General features: G+C 40.7%; 1 protein-coding gene across 1 annotated transcript in view; it reads right to left on the bottom strand.

Annotated features, from left to right (window-relative positions):
• Positions 1–1,509: 1,509 nt before the first annotated feature.
• Positions 1,510–22,717, bottom strand: part of LOC126267192 (facilitated trehalose transporter Tret1-2 homolog) — an 82,970-nt gene continuing 61,762 nt past the window's right edge. The window contains exons 4-5 of the mRNA XM_049972160.1: positions 20,018–20,344; positions 1,510–2,365 (exon numbers count right to left, since the gene is read on the bottom strand). Coding sequence (XP_049828117.1) covers positions 2,057–2,365; positions 20,018–20,344 — 636 coding nt within the window. The 3' untranslated portion in view covers positions 1,510–2,056. The remainder of the gene's footprint in view (positions 2,366–20,017; positions 20,345–22,717) is intronic.

The raw sequence follows: 22,717 nt of genomic DNA, 5'->3' as shown, positions 1-22,717 counted from the left end.
ATTTCCTGCCTTTGACTGTTACAGACCAATGTGACAAATATAATGATGCATACGCAGTTGAAACTGGATCTCTCCAGAGCCAAAGTTCAGAGACATCTACAAATGAACCACTACCAGGACCAAGTACCTGCGTTTCCCAAAACAAATAATTCCTTTGCCAAGAAGGAAAGATTGCCAAAAACAACAGAAGAAAGGAAAGAAGTCAGAAATAGTATCTGAGTCCCCATTCAAGAAGAAACTGGAATACCAATCAACAGAACTAGAAATAAAGAAACCAAAGAGGAAACTGTTTGATTCCGATCAAGCAAACAAAAAAAAAGCAAAGAAAAACCTAAATACGTCTAGGGAAAATTTTCAAACTTTTCACTGTCCAGGCTGTACTGAAAAACACAACAATCCACCAACAGAAGACTGGATTCAGTGTCTCAAGTGCGAGGAGTGGTGGCATGAATCCTGCTCTTGTTATGAAGGTTCTGGACACTTCATTTGTAATCTCTGTTAAAAATATTTTCGTCCGACAGAAATAATTTTGCATGTTTTTGTTGACAGGCCCAGATTTGTTCATTAGGTCAAATATTGTATAAACAGTAACTGTTAAATGCTGAGAAACAAGGTATATTAGTTTATGTACTCTATAAATTAAATAACATACGAAGAACTAAATGACACATATGTTTTTCTCATTTGATAATAATGCGCAAATTTACCCCACTACAAACGCACTCTTATCCCACACTCGGGTAAGACTGCGCATTTGCATTACTTTTTTTTTACTGCGTGCGAATTACAGTTTAAACTGTTTCTATGACTTTCGGACTCTGTCATATAACAGGCAAAATTCAGATGAATTGCCAGTTAAAATATAACTGTAATTTGTGACGTTTCATTCAGTATATCGCTATTTACACTTTGAGTGCGCAATCTTGCCCCACTTTACTCTATTAGTATTTTGGTGAACAAGTCAGTGCATTCAGTTTTTTTAAGAATTGACGAACAGCTTAAAGATGTGATCCGTTGATCCGTTCTAACATAATTGTTGGAAAACATTTAGTTTTTACTAACGTTACTGGATTACAAAATATATTCTAACTTTGAAGTGAAAGCATAATCTTACGATAAATAATTTTAGTTGTGTGCATTATCTAGCTATTAATAGCGATCCCACGACTATTATTCTGAACACAGTTCTGCAGCCAGTCATACTATTTTCTAACAGTCCTCTCTCATCATAGGTAAAGTTCTGGTTTATCCGAAGGCATTCTTCGCTATCATGTCTCAGTTTTCGGATATTTCATGTCTCTCAGACATTTGGTCACTGTTCTGCAATATATTTTAGTGAATAAACACCACCATCTGCACCACTACTGCCAAATTGGTGGCGTTTTCTTTCTGTGTGAACACTTACAAGAATACCAATAGTTAAACATTCTTTTCTTTCCCTATAACGTCACATTCATTACATCCAATGTTATTTCATACTCTGTTTCGAAAGCATAAATTTTTCACTTCATGAAGCACATGTTTTATTTATAACAACAGTTTACAGATCTACATACAAAACAATACAGAGATAGACATTAGATTACCTGAAATTAAAACGAACAAGTTTATAAAACGAAAACATATTTGTTTGTTGTCACACAGAGACGAATGATTCCTGTTTTAAACAGTATGCAATTTGTTCTTCAAACTTCACTGTTGTATCATTAATCAGATCGTGTAGTATGAGTACATATTGTCAGTAGCTTGTTGTCCTCTAGAGTTGAACTGCTATGTCCAACTGACTAACTTATTTCGAGCTTGATGTCCAATGAAATCCACAACGCAAGCACTGTTCGAGGTAGTCAGGAAAGACATTATTGCGTCCCCGTCCGAAACAGTATATCTAGTCACTCACGTTAGTCTCTTTCCTCTTAAAAGAAGCATGCTTAATCCACTTCGACAAGAGAATCAGCTGCCTCCTAACGGGGTGGACTGGGTCCTGCAGAAAATCAACGAACACGATCTCGTAAAAGACTGCCTACAGGATACACATCAGGCGCCAGGCTTCTCCCCATCAGTCGTTACACTCCCCATAGCTTTGGCCCCTCATCTCGGCGTTGATTTCTTCCAGCGTGCGGCCTTTCGTCTCGGGAATTAAGAAGAAAGTGAACACGAAGTCCCCAATGGCGCACGCTCCGAAGAACCAGAACGGAACGTACGTTCCGAGGGCAGAAGAGACCACCTGGAAGAGTTTGATGCAGGCGAAGGTGAGCAGTGCCGTCCAGACGGCCACCGCCGAGTTGGCGAGACCACGAATAGAGGAAGGCACCAACTCGTTCACCACGGTCCAAGTGAGCGCGTTGGCGCCCAGGTTGTAGGTGACCTGCATAACACAACAGACGTTGAGGTTTTAGACAGCTAACATATTCAGGTTTATTCTACGAGGGGCGTTCAATAATAAATGGAACACTTTTTCCTAGACCAGTTTTGGTTGAAAACTGCGGAATTTATTGTGGGGGCTGAAACAGGAATATTCCACAACATTTCCGCTTTAGCCTCTACAGTTTCATGAATTTCCGATAGGTGGCGATGCTATACATAGCCTTCAAAATAGTGTCTGTAACGGAGATACATTCCAATCAGAGAGCTTTCACTTTCTTCTGGCGGAAAACCAGAGCATAGCAGATATTCATAGGCCTTGAAGTGAGTCTACGGAGACCCGGCAGTGAAGGAAAGCACGGTGAGTCATTAAGCGTGGAAATCTGTCCCATCTCCCGAGTGCCGGCCGCACACAGCTGTAATTCCTGCGCCGGCCGCTGTGGCCGAGCGGTTCTAGGCGCTTCAGTCTGGAAGCGCGCGACCGCCACTGTCACAAGTACGAATTCTGCCTCGCGCATGGATGTGTGTGATATCCTTAGGTTAGTTAGCTTTAAGTAGTTCTAAATTTTAGGGGATTGATGACCTCAGATGTTAAGTCCCATAGTGCTCCGAGCCATTTGAATTTGTGATTCCTGCAATATTGGAAAGTGAGGCCGCTCTCATTCGAGGTGGCAAACGGATTACAATCAAACACCTTGCTGCTCAACTGAACGTCTCTGTTAGTAGTGCTGGCCTACTCGTCCATCAGTTAGTGTAATTAAAGGTGCCCGCCTAACAGTGAAACATCCCAGTAGAAAAATTTAAAAATGACAGTGCTGGAAAACCTCTTAGGTTATTTGATTTTCAAACAGCTGAGCAGAACTGAACGTACTCAGACGTTTCTGTCTTTACTTATTTTGATCAACGCTAAACTGACACACAACATTTTTAGCGCAACGCAATCTGACTTTCAATAATCCCTACAAAAGAATGGCCCTGACTAACAATAACCTATACCTTTCATGAATCACTTACCTCACAAAAATCTTCGTTACTCGAACTCCTGCAATACAACGAGCCCCAATACTGGCAGCTAAATAAAACATTGTAACTACTGAAGGCACTAACTACTGATAGGCATAGTTAGCAAATGAAAGATTTTGATAGAGAACAAGCAATGTATTTACCTTAATAGTGTTCAAAAATCATAATATATATAGCAGTTCAAGGCATCCAGTCTTACAAATTTACTGTCTCTGATGGACACACGTCCAAGATCGTCCACTCTCAAAATTCTGCCATCTCTCTCCCCACATCCACCACTACTGGCGGCTTAACTCCAACTGCGCAACGGTACGCGCTGTTCACATCCAACTGCCCAACACTACAGTAGCGACTATTCCAACAATGCCAACCAGCCACAGACTGCACAAAGCAGAGCAAGTGATTTTCACACAGAGCGCTACGTGGCGTTACCAACATAAAAACCTAAACAGCCTACCTATAACCGAAGACCAAAAGGGCAACATAGGACCATCTGTGCGGAAATGCTTGCATTCTACGAGGTTGATCGCGACAGTTTCTTGTCGAATATCGTCACAGGCGGTCAAATATGCGTTCATGACTTCGAAAGGGAAACAAAATGGCAAACCATGGAGTGGCGCCACAACACCTTTCCTCGAAGAAAAAGTTCAAAGTCGCACCCTCAGTCAGCAAAGTAATGAAGTCAGCGACGATCTTCTGGGACTGTGAAGGGGTTACTCTGTTTTACGTCTTCCCTCATGGCACAATGATCAACTCAGAAGTGTGTCGTGCTACCCTCAGGAAATTGAAGAAACGACTTCAGCACGTTCACCGCCACAAAAATGCAAATGAACTTCTCCTTCTCCATGATAACGCAAGGCCTCACGCAAGTCTGTACACCCGAGAGGAGCTCACAAAATTTCATTGAACCGTCCTTTCATATCCACCCCATAGCTCGGATCTCACACCTTCCGACTTCCACCTATCTGGTCGGTGAAGGATACGTTCTGTGGAAAGCAGTACATGGATGATGGGGAGGTTACTGATGCGGCAAAACGTTGCCGTCGTCGTCGACGAGTAGAATGGAACCATGCAGCCATACACGCCTTCCCAGCTAGCTGGTGTAAGGCCGTTTCATTGAAAGGAGATTTTGTTGAAAAATAAGGTTTTGCAGTTAAAAGAAGGGGATTAATATGCTATATTGGAATCCTGTGTGAAACCAACCTTCTTCCAGAAAAAAAATGTTTTGGTACTTATTGAACACCTTCGTAATAAGTGTGCTGTAAGCTTATTAATAGGTGAAGTTCTTATGGCAGTTGCTGTACCCTCATTCACCCCACCCTATAATAGTGCCTTACTTGTAGTACAAGGGATTTATTAAAATACAGTTACAGTTTTCATTAGTGACATGTTGTTCGTGCATAATATCTGCTCAGTTTTCAAGCCGCGCCATTTCGAACAAAACAAAAAGATTAGGGGTACACATCAAGGCACTGGACAACGAGCGGAAGAAAAGAAGAGAGGCAGGAACGTCAGTTCCAAACGTAGCGCCAGTCCCTCACGCCACCTGTCGTCACTAAGTCCCTCTGTGGACCACAACTGCCGAAAGCTGCCCAACCAGCCTTCCCATCATGTGTCACTGCAGCCTTCCTCTGGATGCTTACATACGCTGCTGCTGTACATAAATAAGCGGACCAGTGTGCCAGCCTCGGCATCCACAACCAACTCACACTTCCTACTAACGCTGAAAAGTACTTATGACTGTGCTTTGACACAAAACTAACATGGAATTCACACCTCCTCAACATCCAGCACAAAGCCAGAAACCGAGTAAAACTATTAATAGGCCGCATGTGGAGGTCAATAGCAACACGACGACTACTCTTATATAAGTGACTGATGATTAAAAACAAACCATGGACAAACAGCAGGCGACTATTATGTGCTTTTCAGATTTCACGTTTGACATTTTACTTGCTAAGCTCAAAAGCCTAAACTTTCCTTCAAGTGCTGTAGAATGGTTCCACTCATACCTTACATTGCGCTAGCAACGTGTAATGATTGGAACAAAAAGGTCACAGTGGATGAGTGTAGTATCAAAAACCTCTCAAGGATCAGTACTGGTACCGCAACTATTCTCATTTTATGTTAATGGCGTTCTCCAGCTGCATCTAAGTGCAACCCCAACAAACTTGTGCACACCCATCCAGCATGTAAATACTAACTTATTTGCCTTGTCAAACTGGCCTTAGAAAATAGGACTGAAACTTAACCCATCTAATTTTAGTCGTCCATAAAAGACTTGTTACCCTTCAGTGCAAAGAATCTCTTCCACCATCAATCAAAACGGCACAGAAATAACTTTTCTTTCTTCTGAAAAGAAGTTCGGAATAATTCCGGATCATCACGTAGACTGGACTGAACACACAATTGCAGTCTGTAAGAAGGTGTCAGCATCACTCCACTTACTACAGAAACATAAAAAAGTTTTTTCTTTCGAGCTTAATAAGAAACTTGTAGAGTCACTTCATATACTCGACTATGGTGATGCTATTCTCCAAGGACTTTCACACGAAATCACATGCAGGTTGGAACGGGCGACGAATGCTTGTGCACGATACATTTGTGACATTCTCATTCTAGACCATATCACTCCTGCCAGCAAACAATTATCATGGTTACGTGCCAAGAAGCGTACAACTATTATACCCCATGCTTGCTCGATCGTCGTCACAATCACTCCACTCCCTCTAATGTATCGTCATCTTTTACACTACTATCTGAACAACACTGCAGAAACACCCGCCCCCACCACAGTAAAATACTCTCTTACCAGCACATAACACTGTCAAACTCTCTAAATCATTATCAATATCAGGAACCCCGACTATATCTTCCACAGAATATCAGAGATATCAAATCCCTTCCGAGCTTCAAAAGACAGCTAATGGCCCACATTCTATTACAATAGCCATCTATCCTACACTCAGATCCGCGATTAGTCTCGCAAAATCCCCCCCCCCCCCCTCTTGTCAACAGTTGTCTATTTTTATTTCATTGTTTCTTATCTTCTACTGTCACTGTCGTCTTCTTCTTCACCAACATTCTTTTCACTCCTGTTAACTCTAATCATATTCAAATGTACTAAAATAATTTATTTAAATCCTTATGTCATTCTCTTTTATTATTATGATCATTATTATTATTATTATTTTATTAGTGTCAACTATTAATGTTATTACCATTATAATTGTTAATATTATTATGACTAATATTGCTGTGAACTTCTTTGTGAAATCTCTGGTATGTGTTGTTTCTGGTCAGGTGCACGAGATGACCTTCAGTCATGATTTGATCAGGCTAAATAAGCAATAAATAAATAATTATATATAAATAACAAACCCTCACTTACGCCAACGTCGTATGGACGTCTGCCTCCCCTAAATTTTACAAGTCCCTCGGAATCCTGAATAGACAAGCACTCTACCTCGCCTTCCATACCCAACTTCCGTACCCAGCTAGTATCCTATACCAAATCAGCCTCTTCCCACATCTTCTTCTCTTCCTAGAGCACCTTCGTATTCAACACATTAATAGCAAAAGGCAGTTCCGGCACCCAAAGTCCCACTCACTAAAAACCAATCCATGTAACGCCACTACAACAATATCCCATCTTCCATCAACTTTCATGCAATATTAGTCTTCTCCCGCTAAAATTTCAATCAACTCCAACTCCCCACGAATGAAACCCGTCCTGAGATCCTAGTCACACAACGCTAACCATCCTTCCATTTTCTTCCCCTCCCCCCCCCCCCAAACCACCGCTTCTTCCTACACCTCTCTGACCTTTAGTCGTTATCTGCGGTTCCTCAATGTTCCATAGTCACTCGTCATTCGACCTTCATCCTGACCATTTTCGTTTTCATGTGCCAACAGCATCACTATAGCAGATTATAATTCACATCATCATCGGAGACTATATTTTAACGGTAACATGAAAGCTTTTAAAATGTTTTAAAAATCATAGATATTGTCCACCAACATGTTTTAAACAAACATCATTTATCGTCAGCGGTTTTCATGTATTGTAAAACATTTTTAAATCTATGTAGGTTTTGTACGAAAAGTGATTTTTTTTTCCGTTGCCAGGCGGCCCCTTTGTGAGCAATTGATATAACTATAAAGAAAGAAACACACCTTCGACAGCGGGTGGCACTGACTTGACTTGCTGTGACATAGTCAAATACCTTGGTCTTATCATAGACACGAGTTTCACTTGGAGGTCGGACATAATCAGAGGTGCCAATAAGGGCTGTTGCCTGTTTTACCAGTTGTACCCGCTCTTCAATACTGACGCACTAAAACCATGCTTCTGGCCAACTTGTATGGCGTGTGGTGAATGGCCACCGACACAGACTTGAAAAAGCAACAAACTTTCAGAACAGAGTTTCATTACACAACTCTTAGGGTTACCATGTACCTATCATATAACCCAGAGAAAATCTACCGGATTTTATTTAAATACTAATTCTGTCTCCCTATCTCCATCACGTAATTAGACTAAGAACCACCGAAATCTCTTCATAAAATTCCAAAGATCGTCCTGTGGAGGTCCCCTAGTTTTAACTAACCAATACGCTTAATCTCGACAGTCGATATAGCTCTTGATGACGATGGAGGACGCAGGTGTCAATAGATCTTGAATTTTATTCTGAATGACATCGTTTCAAAACAAGTGCTGTGCTTCGGTATGACTCGACCTGCTAGAACAGTGTACGACACAGCCCTGGAAATTATCGGCCTTTGCTTGAGCTCTCGACAGTCCCGCGATTTAGTGGCTTCTGTACGTCATATGTCCACGATCTGTTTTCCGGTAATGTATGTACTATGGATATAAATAACTAAATTAACTGTGAATCGTGGACTGTAGTGTCTTCTAGGATGCGGGTCATGTGTAAAATTAGTAACTAAGAAATAAATAAAACATCGCAAGCACAATACAGTCTAACTCTCGACCTATTGTTGGTTCCGCGATCTAGTGACATCTGCCGGTATTGTCTCCACGATGGTTCTTACCGTTGTAATTTATTCTCTCAGTCACAGTTACAGTGAGTTTAATGTGATTTCTCTTGTTTATTAGGCAGTTAATTCCTAATTAACATTCTTTCCCGTTTCATACAAATTTTACTATCTTGGTTTCAAGTTGATTAAATACTGGTAACGTTTTTACAGGTGAATCTGACATGTGAACAAAGACCGAAATGTTCACTTGCTGACCACTTGGTAAATCCTTATGGTCTCTAATACCCAGAGCAAATAATGTTTTGCCCATGTAGTGTCGAGTAACACTTCTTGAAGGACAACATATTGACCGTGGAGAACCTTGACATTTGACATTTTATGCTGTTGCTATTTCAACTCCCCTCGAAAGGGTAGATTGGCAGCGTATAAAATCGCTCTTTAGCAAAATGTTAAACAAATTTAAGAAATGAGAAAAACAAATGATAACGATTCTTTTAGAACAACGCAATGGTGGAGTACATTTACGATTTTAAATCTTTTTACAAGGTTATATATAAGAATTAAATAGCTGTTGATAATGTTAATGGTGATATGATGTAGTGCTAATGCTGAAGGTGAATTGAAATGATCATGATCATGATGGATCGTGTGACGAAGCAAGCTGGGAAAATTTTACTTCCCCTCTTGTTTTGCCACCTGCCTCCTTAAATAAGTTTTTTTTTCAGTTTTAACTGATTACCATTAACATATGTGAATATCATCTGCATTTTCATGAAAGAGAAAGGTTCGTCCTCAGTTTTAAGGAATATAATTCCAGATCTAATTTTGCGCTTAGTTTTAGTTATGCTATTGATTTTCTAACTTATTTCGATTATTCATAGTTAATACTTTCATTATAGGGTGAAATCAGTAATTGTTTCGTAACTTAAATTCTATTGTTGATGTATAAACAAATGTAAATTCCGTACTAATTATAAACATTTGGAGGGACAACTACTAGTAATCTTAAAGTATCTATTTGGCTCTCTTTGAGAACATGTTAGCAAAGTAAGCCCTTACTTAATTCCAAAGTAATTTAACATTTTGTCAAAAGTATTGTTTGCGAAACAATATTTGTTAATTTAATGATTTAAACAAATAATTCGGCTTAACCATTGCAGTAGAAGAAACTGTTAAAAAGAACCAATTTTTCGATGTATTTAGTTAATTTAATGAGTGTGGTTTCAATTGTAATTTCTGTAAATCAAATTTCGAACGATGTGTAGTTTCAGCACCTATTATTGTGAGAATATATAAGAGCCCAATTTTTGGTCATGAAACAGTCAGTCTATGGCCGAGTTTCAGACGAGAACCCTGTGTTCGTTAGAACAACAACAATGCTTCAACTTAACTGTGGAATAAGTGTTAAAAAATTAGGCCAATTTGTAAAATGTACCTTTTTATTCTTCAAGAAATGTGAACTTTGTTGTTAGGTTTCTACTGCTTGTAGATGTTCTATAGTAAACTACTGTAGCAGTATGTGGATGTTCTCCTGAAATCTATTAATGAGGCTTATCGAAAGTTAAACAATAGTGCACTGACCATATAACTGTGTAATATTGGTGGGCTGTGAAAAGTGAAAGTAAAAGACTGTGAAACGTAAGTGTGCATCTGTCGGCTACACCATTTACAGTAGATAGTTGGTGTACTTCCTCAACCCATTTTTCAGCCAGTGTAGCAGCCAGTACGCCGACACCGAGGACAAATCAATGAAGAGATAAAGTAGGTGAGGAACGATGTTTATGACTATGAGATCCTGCAGAACAGTGAGGCAAAGAGGGTGAGAGGAAAATGGAGAGATGGGGTGAGGTAGTGACTAGGGTGGAAGAAGTGATGTTGCTCAGGGCAGGTTTCATCGTTGGGGAGCGAGAACTGATGGAAATTCGGTTGGGACAGAATGGATAAGGCATCAAGATGCATGGAAGGTGGAATATGGATTGCAAAAAGGTGGTATATGAGAAAGAAAGTTTGGTGAAGAATTTGTAGACAAAGGTTACCAAAATAATAGTAAAGACGGTTCTTATATAATGGAGAACATATGAAATATTATGTTTTCCAGTGCTGGGAATGCTATAAAATAGTTACAGGGAAACAGTTTACACTCTGTAAAAAAAAAAGAATACCAATGAGAATTTCTTGTACCTATACTGAGAGGTACATTTGGTTCGATTATGAAGGTCAACAAGAGATTGGTATAAATCTTCCAAATCTCATACTATCCTACAATTTTAATGGCGATACTCTTTCTGTATGTGGATGAGATCTGAAGAAAACAGGAATTACACATTCATAGCTCATTATCCTAAAGGTTATGATTCATAATTCGTTTCCAAGTGTTGTGCTGAAAATACAATAAAACGTCTACTTTCTACACAGGAACTAAACTGATGTAATTAGAGATAAAGCAATTAGCTCTAAAAATTATAGATAGAACACCCTCTTAGCAGCTTCCCAAAATTTTTGTTTTTATACAATTAGAGAAAGATTACTTGCCACATTTTTTCAATGTGCAAGAAAATGTAAATTACGTGGGACCAGTTCCTGGCATCGAATACTGAGTTGGCACTATGAAACCAAAAGACAGATAAATACATCTCAGACTGCACAGTCAGAAGGTTAAAGACAATTGTGTATTCGATATGAGGAAATAAATTAATGAATGCAGTTGTTTAGAAATAAGAAAACAGTTTCTATATATAGCCAATTTCGATCCTTTCTGTTATTTAACATTTGCTGGGATTTACGTAGCTATATACAGATCTAAATATTTGCCTGGTGAAAGAATTGCTGTATTGGGTGAAGAACAAAAAGAAAAACATTGTCAATAACCTAAAACTTTGTTAAATAGGTTAAACAATAATAATATTCAACATGCTCTTAGTGGTGGCGAAGTTAAGTGTAGTTGGAGCAAAAGTAGATGATTTTGATAAAAAAACAGTACCATTTAACAATATCACGGCTGTTTTTGCATGGTTGCGAAAATATTTTAAAAACCAAGAATGAACACTCAAGGGACTATGGATGACATAAATCAAAAGACTTTAGCAACAAGTAGTGAGATACAAAATTTTGGATATAATTTAGTGGCGATGTGGGAACGTAATTGTATTTATTCAGCAGAGTATGAAGGACTTAATAAATGAAAATAGTTAGCTGACATTGTGGAGTCTTTGAATCTAAGAGATGCTTTTATGGTTATCATACTAATATGATAAAATTAAGAGCTAAAGCAGATGGTGTTAGTGCGAAAACTATATCAAAGTGTGTAGTGTCTATGAAACTGTACAGCACTATGATTATTATCCTGAATGACATTCAATAAAAATATAGAGCCCAAGATGTTATTCTAAGAAATGGATGGATTTATGAAATGCAAAGTATCAACACCTAGCAGACTGGGTCATGCGGTTTTGGCAGTACAGATAAAGTTCAATAAAAATGAAAAACTGTTGTTTCCTTTATGTATCAAATGTACAGAAGAAAAAATAAATAAATGTATCCACAATGATGACACAACAAGTTTTATTGGAGCTTCAACAACTAATGACGCAAGAAATCCGTGGAAAAAGGATACATAATTTTGTAACAATGAAGTGTGAGATTTTGGTAATAAAAGTTATGTTTTGTTTAACAATTATTTAAACGACTTTATGGAAGTACAATTAGAACCCAGGCCTCATGATTTTTCAATATAAAACAGTGAAAGAAAAACTGAATACTGAATTATATCCTAACAGAATACAAGAAAAACCAGGAAAATCTGATGTTGCTAACATATGTCTGAATTCGTAATGGAAAAATTAGGACAACGTCAAAATATGACTAAAACTGAGTGTGTTACTGACCTATTACAATTTTATGAGATATCATTGGATGATTAATTAGATAATGTAATTATAAATTTCATTAATAAGAATAAGGTGCAGATTAAGTACAATTTCAAGGATTGTCATGTAGAAAATACCACTGCTGAAAATATTTTTATTGCTGTAGTCACTATATTAAATGCAAGACTTAGGTTATACGATATGTTAGGTAAGCTAGGAGAATCCATTTTATACTTTGAAATGGATAGTATGCCCCCCCCCCCCCATGAACCAAGGACCTTGCCGTTGGTGGGGAGGCTTGCGTGGCTCAATTATACAGATAGCTGTACCATAGGTGCAATTACAATGGAGGGGTATCTGTTGAGAGGCCAGACAAACGTGTGGTTCCTGAAGAGGGGCAACAGCCTTTTCAGTAGTTGCGTGGGCATCAGTCCGGATGATTGACTGATCTAGCCTTGTAACACTAACCAAAATGGCCTTGCTGTTCTGGTACAGCGAACAGCAGAGAGCAAGGGGAAACTACAGCTCTACTGTATGATTAAATGATGTTGGCGTGCTCTTGGGTAAAATATTTCAGAGGTAAAATAGTCCCCCATTCAGATCTCCAGGTAGGGACTACACAAGAGGACATTGTTATCAGGAGAAAGAAAACTGGCGTTCTACGGATCGGAGCGTGGAATGTCAGATCCCTTAATCGGGCAGGTAGGCTATAAAATTTGAAAAGGGAAATGGATAGGTTAAAGTTAGATATAGTGGTAATTAGTGAAGTTCGGTGGCAGGGGGAACAAAACTTTTGGTCAGGTGAATACTGGGTTATAATCAAATAGGGGTAATGCAGGAATAGGTTTAATAATGAATAAAAAATAGGAGTACAGGTAAGCTACTACAAACAGCATAGTGAACGTATTATTGTGGCCAAGATAGATATGAAACTCACGCCTACTACAGTCGTACAAGTTTATATGCCAACTAGCTCTGCAGATGACGAAGAAATTGACGAAATGTACGATGAGATAAAAGAAATTATTCAGGTAGTGAAGGGAGACGAAAATTTAACAGTCATGGGTGATTGGAATTCGAGAGTAGGAAAAGGGAAAGAAGGAAACATAGTAGGTGAATATGGATTGGGGCTAAGAAATGAAAGAGGAAGCCGCCTTGTAGAATTTTGCGCACAGCATTACTTAATAATAGCTAACACTTGGCTCAAGAATCGTGAAAGAAGGTTGTATGGAGCCCTGGGGATACTAAAAGATATCAGATAGCTTATATAATGGTAAGACAGAGATTTAGTAACCACGTTTTAAATTGTAAGACATTTCCAGGGGCAGATGTGGACTCTGAGCACAATCTATTAAAACTGAAGAAATTGCAAAAAGGTGGGAATTTAAGGAGATGGGACCGGGATAAACTGACTAAACCAGAGGTTGTATAGAGTATCAGGGAGGGAATAACGGAAAAATTGACAGGGATGGGGGAAAGAAATACAGTAGACGAAGAATGGGTAGCTTTGAGGGATGAAATATTGAAGCTAGCAGAGAATCAAATAGGCAAAAGGCGAGGGCTAGTAGAAACCATTGGGTAACAGAAGAAATATTGAATTTCATTGATGAAAGGAGAAAATATAAAAATGCAGTAAATGAAGCAGGAAAAAAAGAATATAAACGTCTTAAAAATGATATCGGCAGGAAGAGGAAAATGGCTAAGCAGGGATGGCTAGAGGACAAATGTAAGGGTGTAGAGGCTTATATCACTAGGGGTAAGATAGATATTGCCTACAGGAAAATTAAAGAGACCTTTGGAGAAAAAAGAACCACTTGCATGAATATCAAGAGCTCCGATGGAAACCCAGTTCTAAGCAAAGAAGGGAATGCAGAAAGGTGGAAGGAGTGTATAGAGGGTCTATACAAGGGCGATGTACTTCAGAACAATATTATGGAAACAGAAGAGGAGGTAGAAGAAGATGAAATGGGAGATATGATACTGCGTGAAGAGTTTGACAGAGCACTGAAAAACCTGTGTCAAAACAAGGCCCCAGAGTAGGCAACACTCCATTAAAACTTCTGATAACCTTGGGAGAGCCAGCCCCGACAAAAAACTACCAGCTGGTGAGCAAGATGTATGACACAGGTGAGATACCCTCAGAATTCAAGAAGAATATAACAATTCCAATCTCAAAGAAAGCAGGTACTTACAGATGTTAATATTACCGAACTATCAGTTTAATAAGTCACAGCTGCAAAATACTAACGCGAATTCTTTACAGACGAATGGAGAAACTTAGGAAGCCGACCTCAGGGAAGATCAGTTTGGATTCCATAGAAATGTTGGAACACGTGAGGCAATACTGACCCTACGACTTATTTTAGAAGAAAGATTAAGGAAAGGCAAACCTACTGTTCTAGCATTTGTAGACTTAGAGAAAGCTTTCGACAATGTTGATTGGAATACTCTCTTTCAAATTCTGAAGGTGGCATGGGTAAGGTACAGGGAGCGAAAGGCTATTTACAATTTGTACAGAAACCAGATGGCAGTTATAAGAGTTGGGGGTATGAAAGGGAAGCAGTGGTTGGGAAGGGAGTGAGACAGGGGTGTAGCCTATCCCCAATGTTATTCAATCTTTATATTGAGCAAGCAGTAAAGGAAACAAAAGAAAAGTTCGTAGTAGATATTAATATCCATGGAGAAGAAATAAAAACTTTCAGGTTCACCGATGACATAGTAATTCTATCAGAGACAGCAAAGGACTTGGAAGAGCATCTGAATGGAATGGACAGTGTCATGAAAGGAGGGTATAAGATGAACATCAACAAAAGCAAAACGAGGATAATGGAATGTAGTCTAATTAACTTGGGTGATGCTGAGGGAACTAGATTAGGAAATGAGACACTTAAAGCAGTAAAAGAGTTTTGTTATTTGGGGAGCAAAATAACTGATGATGGTCGAAGTAGAGAGAATATCAAATGTAGACTGGCAATGGCAAGGAAAGCGTTTCTGAAGAGGAAAAATTTGTTAACATCGAGTATAGATTTAAATGTCAGGAAGTCATTTCTGAAAGTGATACGTGGACGATAAATAGTTTGGACTAGAAGAGAATAGAAGCTTTCGAAATGTGGTGCTACAGAAGATCGCTGAAGTTTAGATGGGTAAATCACATAACTAATGAGGAGGTATTGAATAGAATTGGGGAGAAGAGGAGCTTGTGGCAGAACTTGACAAGAAGAAGGGATCGGTTGGTAGGACGTGTTCTGAGACATCGAGGGATCACCAGTTTAGTATTGGAGGGCAGAGTGGAGGATAAAAATCGTAAAGGGAGACCAAGAGATGAATACACTAAGCAGATTCAGAAGGATGTAGGCTGCAGTAGGTACTGCACAGGATAGAGTAGCATGGAGAGCTGCATCAAACCAGTCTCAGGACTGAAGACCACAACAACAACAACAACAACACATGAATAGTATAGTATATATTGATGATGGTAAAAATGCTGTAGAAACAGGTTTATGCTGGGTGAATGAAGTGATGTGTTAGGAAATAATTGAATTACAGATTGGTCTCCAACTGGACCTAAAAGCTGTTGTTTTGAGAAAACTGATAAAAAACTGTGATAAAGGTAAAGGGATTTACTTTCAAATTTTGAATGGTGAGCCTATGGCAAGGTAAACCATCATGATAACACATTATTAGATATACAGTGTCACTGTTCAGAGAATGGGAGCTGCCAATCTTAGTTTAATTCTTCTCTAGGTACTTAAGCCTCATGATGACCTTTTTTTTCAATAGTTGCTCTTGTTTTATTGTACTACCTAAAAGTGCCAGGCATTGTCCAGACATGTATTTATTCCATTCTTCTGTTAGTTCATTCCTCTGTCTATCTCCTATTTCAACTCTGTAACCATCTCCTCCACCCTCTCTCTCCATGTGCTCCTTGTCACTCCATCTTCTCCTTCCCCTCTGTCCACCTCCTCCAACCCCATCGAAGTCAGTCTCCTAAGCCCTCTCTATCTCCACCACACCCCTTCTAAGGCCATGTTCTCTATCTTTGTCGATCTCTTCCTCCTCCTCCTCCTCCTCCTCCTCCTCCTCCTCCTTCTCGTCTCTGTGACCATCTTTTTCCTCCTTCCATTCTATGTCTATCTGTTCTTCATCCTTCTAACTGTCCATCTCCTCCTCCTTGAATTATATTGGATTAGAATTCAGCTATCGTTCCATAGACACAAAAAATTACATGATTTTGGTGGGCATGGAACATGTCAGAGAGTGTAAAATAAAAAATTTGGATGTAATACTTAGTACCCCAATCATTTGTCAGGAGATTGTCGAAATAGCTGAATACAATGCAGTAAACTAGAACAGCTAATATTTAAAAAATTAACACGCTGTCAGAATAAAGCACTGTAGTGCACTATTAATAAATTTATCATACACATATACCTAATCTTGACTGTTGTGACCGAGAACTGTCAAAACTGGAATCTAACATACATTTTTACTTAAGCTGCTTAACAGTGTCTGTTAAGATATTCATCAATAGAGTAGAAGGAGCTGCCCAACAGAATGGTTGCTGGCAATTTATTGAAAATGTGTGTTCCTGAATATTGAGCCCTCTTTTGGACCAAGGTAAACGATTTTAGATCTTTATGTAGATTGTTATTATTCCTAGTATTGATACTATGTATTGATCTATTGGTTGGAAATAGAGGTGTATTATTTGCAACAAATTTCATTAAGGAATAAATAAACTGAGAAGTAATGGTTAAAATACAAAGTTCCTGGGGTAGGTTTCTTCATGATATTCTTGAATTTACACCACAAATGATTCTTGTCACACACTTTTGAACCAAAAAACTCTTGCTCAGTTCGATAATTTGCCCCAGAATATGATCCCATATGATATAATAGAATAAAGGTAAGCAAAGTATGAAAGTTTTTTGTATTTATATCTCCCACATCTGATATCATTCTCACTGCAAATACCGACTTGTTTAGGCGCTTAAGCAGTTCTGTGGTATGACCTTCTCTACTGAATTTATTATCAAGTTGTAATCTCAGAAATTTAACGCTGTCAACCTCTTCGATTTGCTTGTCTTCATATGTTATACACATGCTGGAAGCAAATCTCCTACAGGTTCTGAGCTGCATATAGTGGGTCTTCTCAAAGTTTGATGCAGTGAATTAGTTTTAAACCACTTATTAATGTCAGTGAAACTTTGTTTGACAGCTATCCTAAATCTGTACTTGACTTGTTACTTATTGCAATGTTTGTATCATCAAACAAAACAAACTTAGCATCTGGCAATGTAACAGATGGGAGGTCATTAGTGTACACAAGAAAAAGCAATGCATCGAAGATGGAACCTTGAGGAACACCACATGTAATTAATTTCCATTCAGGTGGAAATAGTCTCTCTATGCGCATCTCCTTCCTCTTTTCCTTCTCTGTCTACCTGCTCCTCCTCCCTCTATCTGTCGATCTCCTACTCCTATGTCCAATTTCTGCTCGCCCCTTTTTCCGGCCATTCCTCCTTGCCCCTCTCTCCTACTTCCCCCTGTCAGTCTCTCCAACCCCTTCTCTCTCCACTTTATCATCCCTGTCCCAATAGGAGGCTGCTCGTTGTTACTCCCACAGTATTTCCTTCTAGGTAGGATAGCGTACTGAAAATTAACGCCTGAAAACGTTTCGCGTGAAAACTCTTCAAGCTCTTTGAATGAAAAAAAACCTTATTACATTCTACAACTTTACTCTTCATGTTTACGTATTTATTTCTCAACATGGTCACCCTGGTGACGAGCACATGTCTCTCAACGAGAGACCAATTTGTTGATACCGTCACTGTAGAACGTTTGACTTTTTTGACGGAGACACAACCTCTCCTCTTCTTACACCGCTTCATCACGATCAAAGTGAAGTCCTCGAAAGCGTTCTGTGTGTTTTGGAAACAGATGACAATCGGATGCGGCCAAATCGTGACTTTATGAAGGATGATAATAACAGTGAACCCGAAGTGTCGTATTGTTGCAGCCCTCTTTGTGGGCGGGCACTGTCATGGTGAAAAAGAAGATGTTCCATGTGATCGTTGCATCCCGAAGGAGTACATCAAACAGAAGAGCCTCTTCAGAGCCCGAGAGGACCGTCGCCCCGACTTTAACGGCTGAGGTTGCGGTTCTAAACTGTTCCCTCAACTGGACATCTTTGTAAAAAGATTGTAGTGCTGACATATTCGTCCACCGTTTGGAAGGAGAGGTGGCGTGTCGCCACTCCATACATTGCTGTTTTGTTTCCGGTCCGAAGTGATGAACCCATGTTTCGCGGCCAGTGATGATGTTCGACAAAAAATTGCCTCGTAACGCACAAGAAATTCCTCAAAGGTGGTCCTTCGTTGCTCTTTAAGGTCTTCTGATTGGTGGCGAGGACCCATCGGGCATACACCTTTGATTACCCCAAGCGGTGCACGAATGTGTCAGCACTACAAATTTTTTACAGACACGTCCTGTTGAGGAGCGAGGTGTTTGATTGTGATCCGTCGATAATCTCAAATGAGTGTCCGCACGTTCCAACACTGCGCAGTAACAGCTGTGTTAGGATGTCCGTCACGCGAGAGAGCGGACAGGTTTGCGCGACCTTTTTGCCATGATGACAGACGTCATGCCCAACGAAAAACCGTCCAATGAAGTTTTGTGAGATCAGCTCCCTAGGGTACGCAGACCTGTGTGGCGGCTTGCGTTGTAGAAGTTCATTTGCGTTTTTGTGGCGACGAACTCGCTGAAGTCGTTTCTTCAATACCCTGAGAGTAGCACGATACACTTCAGAGTTCATCGTTGCACGATAAAGGAGGACATCAGACAGAATAACCTTTTCGGAGTCCCACAAGACCGTCGCTACGGCTTTACCAGCTGAGGGTGTGGCTTCGAACTTTTTCTGCGAAGGAGAGTGTTGTCGTGCCACTCCATGGATCGTCGTTTTGTTTCCGATTCGAGATGATCAACCCATGATTCAGCTCCTTTTACGACGTACGACAAAAAAATTCTCACAATTAGCCTCGTAATACGCAACCAATTCCGCACAGATGAACCTTCGTTCCTTCTTACGGACTTCCGTCAGGCGGCGGGGAACCCAGCTGGCGGACAAGTGTATCAGCACTGCCAACAGAGATGCCCAATTGAGCAGCGAGATGTTTGACTGTGATCCGTCGAGCACTTCGAATGAGAGTGTCCGCACGTTCCAACATTGCAGGAGTCACAGCTGTGCGTAACTGGCCAGCACGCCGAGTATCGGACAGGTTTTGGCGACCTTGTTGTGATGATGACAGACGCCTCGACAACGATTCACCGTGCTTTTGTTCACTTCCAGGTCTCTGTAGGCATTCTGTACGCACCTATGAACATCTGTGATGCTCTGGTTTTGCGCCAAAAGAAACTCAATGACAGCTTTCTACTTGGAACGCACCTCCGTCGCAGACACCATTTTGAATTCTAGGTAATGCGTCGCTACCTATCTGAACTTCGTGAAACTTAACGGGTTGAAGTGCCAATATTCCACATCAAATTCCGCATTTTTTTCAACTGAAATTGGCCGAGAAAAAAGTGTGTTGCATTACTTACTGAACGCCCCCCAAATTTCATTCATTTTGCTGCAGACTGTTCAGAGAGTTTTAACAGATAAATGAGATGGAAAGTTATTCAGCGCCATAAAGATTTTACGCGCTATTTGTGGAGATCCTGGGCCACTACAGCAAACAAGTACTCATGTGGGAGGCACTGATACTCACGAAGAAGCAGACGAGGCAGGTAAGAGGGAGCCAGCCCAGAGCGTCTGTGACGTCAGTCGTAGAGTGCTCCCTGAGGTAGAAATAGACGCCCTCGGCGATCACGAAGACGGACGCCCCTACGAAGGACATGAGCAGCAGCGGCCGCCTTCCCACGCGGTCGACCAGCAGCGACGCTACCATCGACGACACCACTTGGATGCAGCTGATGATGATGGTGGATATGTCCGAGTCCATGGAGCTGCCGCTCCACAGGAAGATCTGCGTCGCGTTCACGCCCATCGCGGCGCTGCCGCAGAGGATGTTCAGTCCCGCGAAAATGAGCGCCACCTGTGGTCCATGAGGAGGTACTCATATAACTTCATTACCCAAGGCCCTGACAACAACAAAGTGCAAACGTGAAGAAAATAGATACCAACAGCTGTAATTGTCGTTAGAGGTGTGAAGAGTCCACGTCAACAGAGAAGTTTTCAGAAGTCTAGAGAAACTAGTTGGATTAGTGGTCCCTATAATAGCACAAGCAACCAGATGACTTACTAGTTTCGTGTTACGGGCCTGAAGATGGTGCGAATGAGTCACCGAAACTCGAAGCTAAATGAAATTATTAAATAAAATTACGGCTGTTGGTATTTTATTTTCTTCAAGTCTTCGACTAGCCACAGTTACCACCCATTTACACAAGATGGAATAAAAGAAACAAAGTACAGTCAGTTCTACAAGAAATTGTACACAATAATTTTAAACATAACGTCCTCAGCGACATCTCTGGTAGTGGTATCGAATCTGTACTCTGTGAGCTTCTGCGCAGTGCATAAATAAACAGTGTGAGAGCTGAATGTTTTGTTTTGAAGGTTGTAGTTTAAAATGAGTGCAAAATATCCGAAGCGTTATGAGGTAGTGTTCCGTGTAAATCATCCACAGAGGACTAAGGTTTCATATGGAGCTGCAGCTAAAATTCTTAGAAAGTCAAAGAAATTCGCTGAGAATTGGTCAAACAATATTTGGAGGTTGGTAACGTGAATGATGTAGCGGCGAGAGAGCTAACGTGCCAAGCAGTAATCGATAATAGCTGCGACTTGATTAACTATTAGGAAACTGAAACTTCCTAGCAGATTAAAACTTTGTGCCTGACCGAGACTCGAACTCGGGACCTTTGCCTCTGGCGGGCAAGTGCCCTACCAGCTGAGCTACCCAAGCACGACACACGCCCCGTCCTCACAGATGTACTTCTGCCAGTACCTCGTCTCCTACCTTTCAAACTTTACAGCTCTCCTGCGAACCTTGCAGAATTAGCACTCCTGAAAGAAAGGATATTGCCGAGAAATGGCTTAGCCACAGCCTTGGGAATGTTTCCACAAAGAAATTCTGGAAATATTAGGAAACTGTTCGATTAGTAATAACACGTATTTTCATGTTGACATACATTTATTGTGGTGTCACCGCCAGACACCACACTTTCTAGGTGGTAGACTTTAAACCGGCCGCGGTCCGGTAGTATACGTCGTACCCGCGTGTCGCCACTATCAGTAATTTCAGACCGAACGCCGCCACTCGACAGGTCTAGAGAGACTTCCTAGCACTCGCCACAGTTGTACAACCGACTTTGTTAGCGATGGTTCACTGACAAAATACGCTCTCATTTGCCGAGACGATAGTTAGCATAGCCTTCAGCTACGTCATTTGCTACGACCTAGCAAGGCGCCATTATCAGTTACTATTGATATTGTAAATCATGTACCGTCAAGACCGACGTTCATCCTTAATGGATTAAAGTTAAGGATTCCACCAGCTAAGTCCGTTGTTTCTAAATTCTAATTTCCTTGTCCTGTTCCAGACCTCACACCAGCCTGCGTGAGCTAAATCGCGTGCCTTTCGGCCTCCTCTAGTAACACGGTGTACGCTCTCCTGCCAACCACAACATTGGCGACGAGGCCATACCGCGTTCTTATCGATATTGTCCTGATTTATTTGTGTAATGGCTTCGCCACAATCTCCAGATGTACTGTCCGAATTTTATCGCTTACAGAATCAGCAGACGCAGGCCTTACTGGATGCCCTTGGACAGCTCGTCCAGGGTCAACGTGCAATGCAAAACGATGCGGCAGCCGCCGCTCCACCGCTAACGCAGCCACAACACGCTGTTGCACCCACTTTTCGACCTTTTGATGCTGCACTGGAAAGCTGGACGGAGTGGTCACGCCAATTTGGATTCCATCTCGCCGCCTACAGAATTCAAGGTAACGAGCGGCAGCCTTTTCTCCTTTCATCCGTCGGGGTACGAACGCACCGTGTGATAGTCAAATTATTACCCCGCCGCGACGTAGCAACTCTGTCCTACGAAGAAATTTTGTCAGTATTAGATGCATATTTCAAAAAATCAGTCAATGTAGTTGCCAAATGGTATACCTTCTTTCGTACGAAACGTACGGCAGGTCAAACTAATCGGGAGTGGGTTGCAACCTTGCAAGGCCTCACTAGTGATAGTGCTTTTGAGTGTCTGTGTGGACTCCCTTATTCAGATACTATGGTACGTGATGCTATTGCACAGAACGTTTCTGATGTTCGTATAAGGGAACAGATTTTGAAACTAGTAAATCCCTCCCTTCAACAAGTGATGGACGTATTGGATCGGCAGGAGACACTTTGCTCAGGAATCATTTGAAACTTCGCCAGCAGTGTGTCTGGTTAACCGGCCCGCAGGGC

This window comes from Schistocerca gregaria, chromosome 4 (genome assembly GCF_023897955.1).
Source record: "Schistocerca gregaria isolate iqSchGreg1 chromosome 4, iqSchGreg1.2, whole genome shotgun sequence".
NCBI classification, from domain to species: domain Eukaryota; kingdom Metazoa; phylum Arthropoda; class Insecta; order Orthoptera; family Acrididae; genus Schistocerca; species Schistocerca gregaria.
This window is presented reverse-complemented; position numbering and strand designations above follow the sequence as displayed.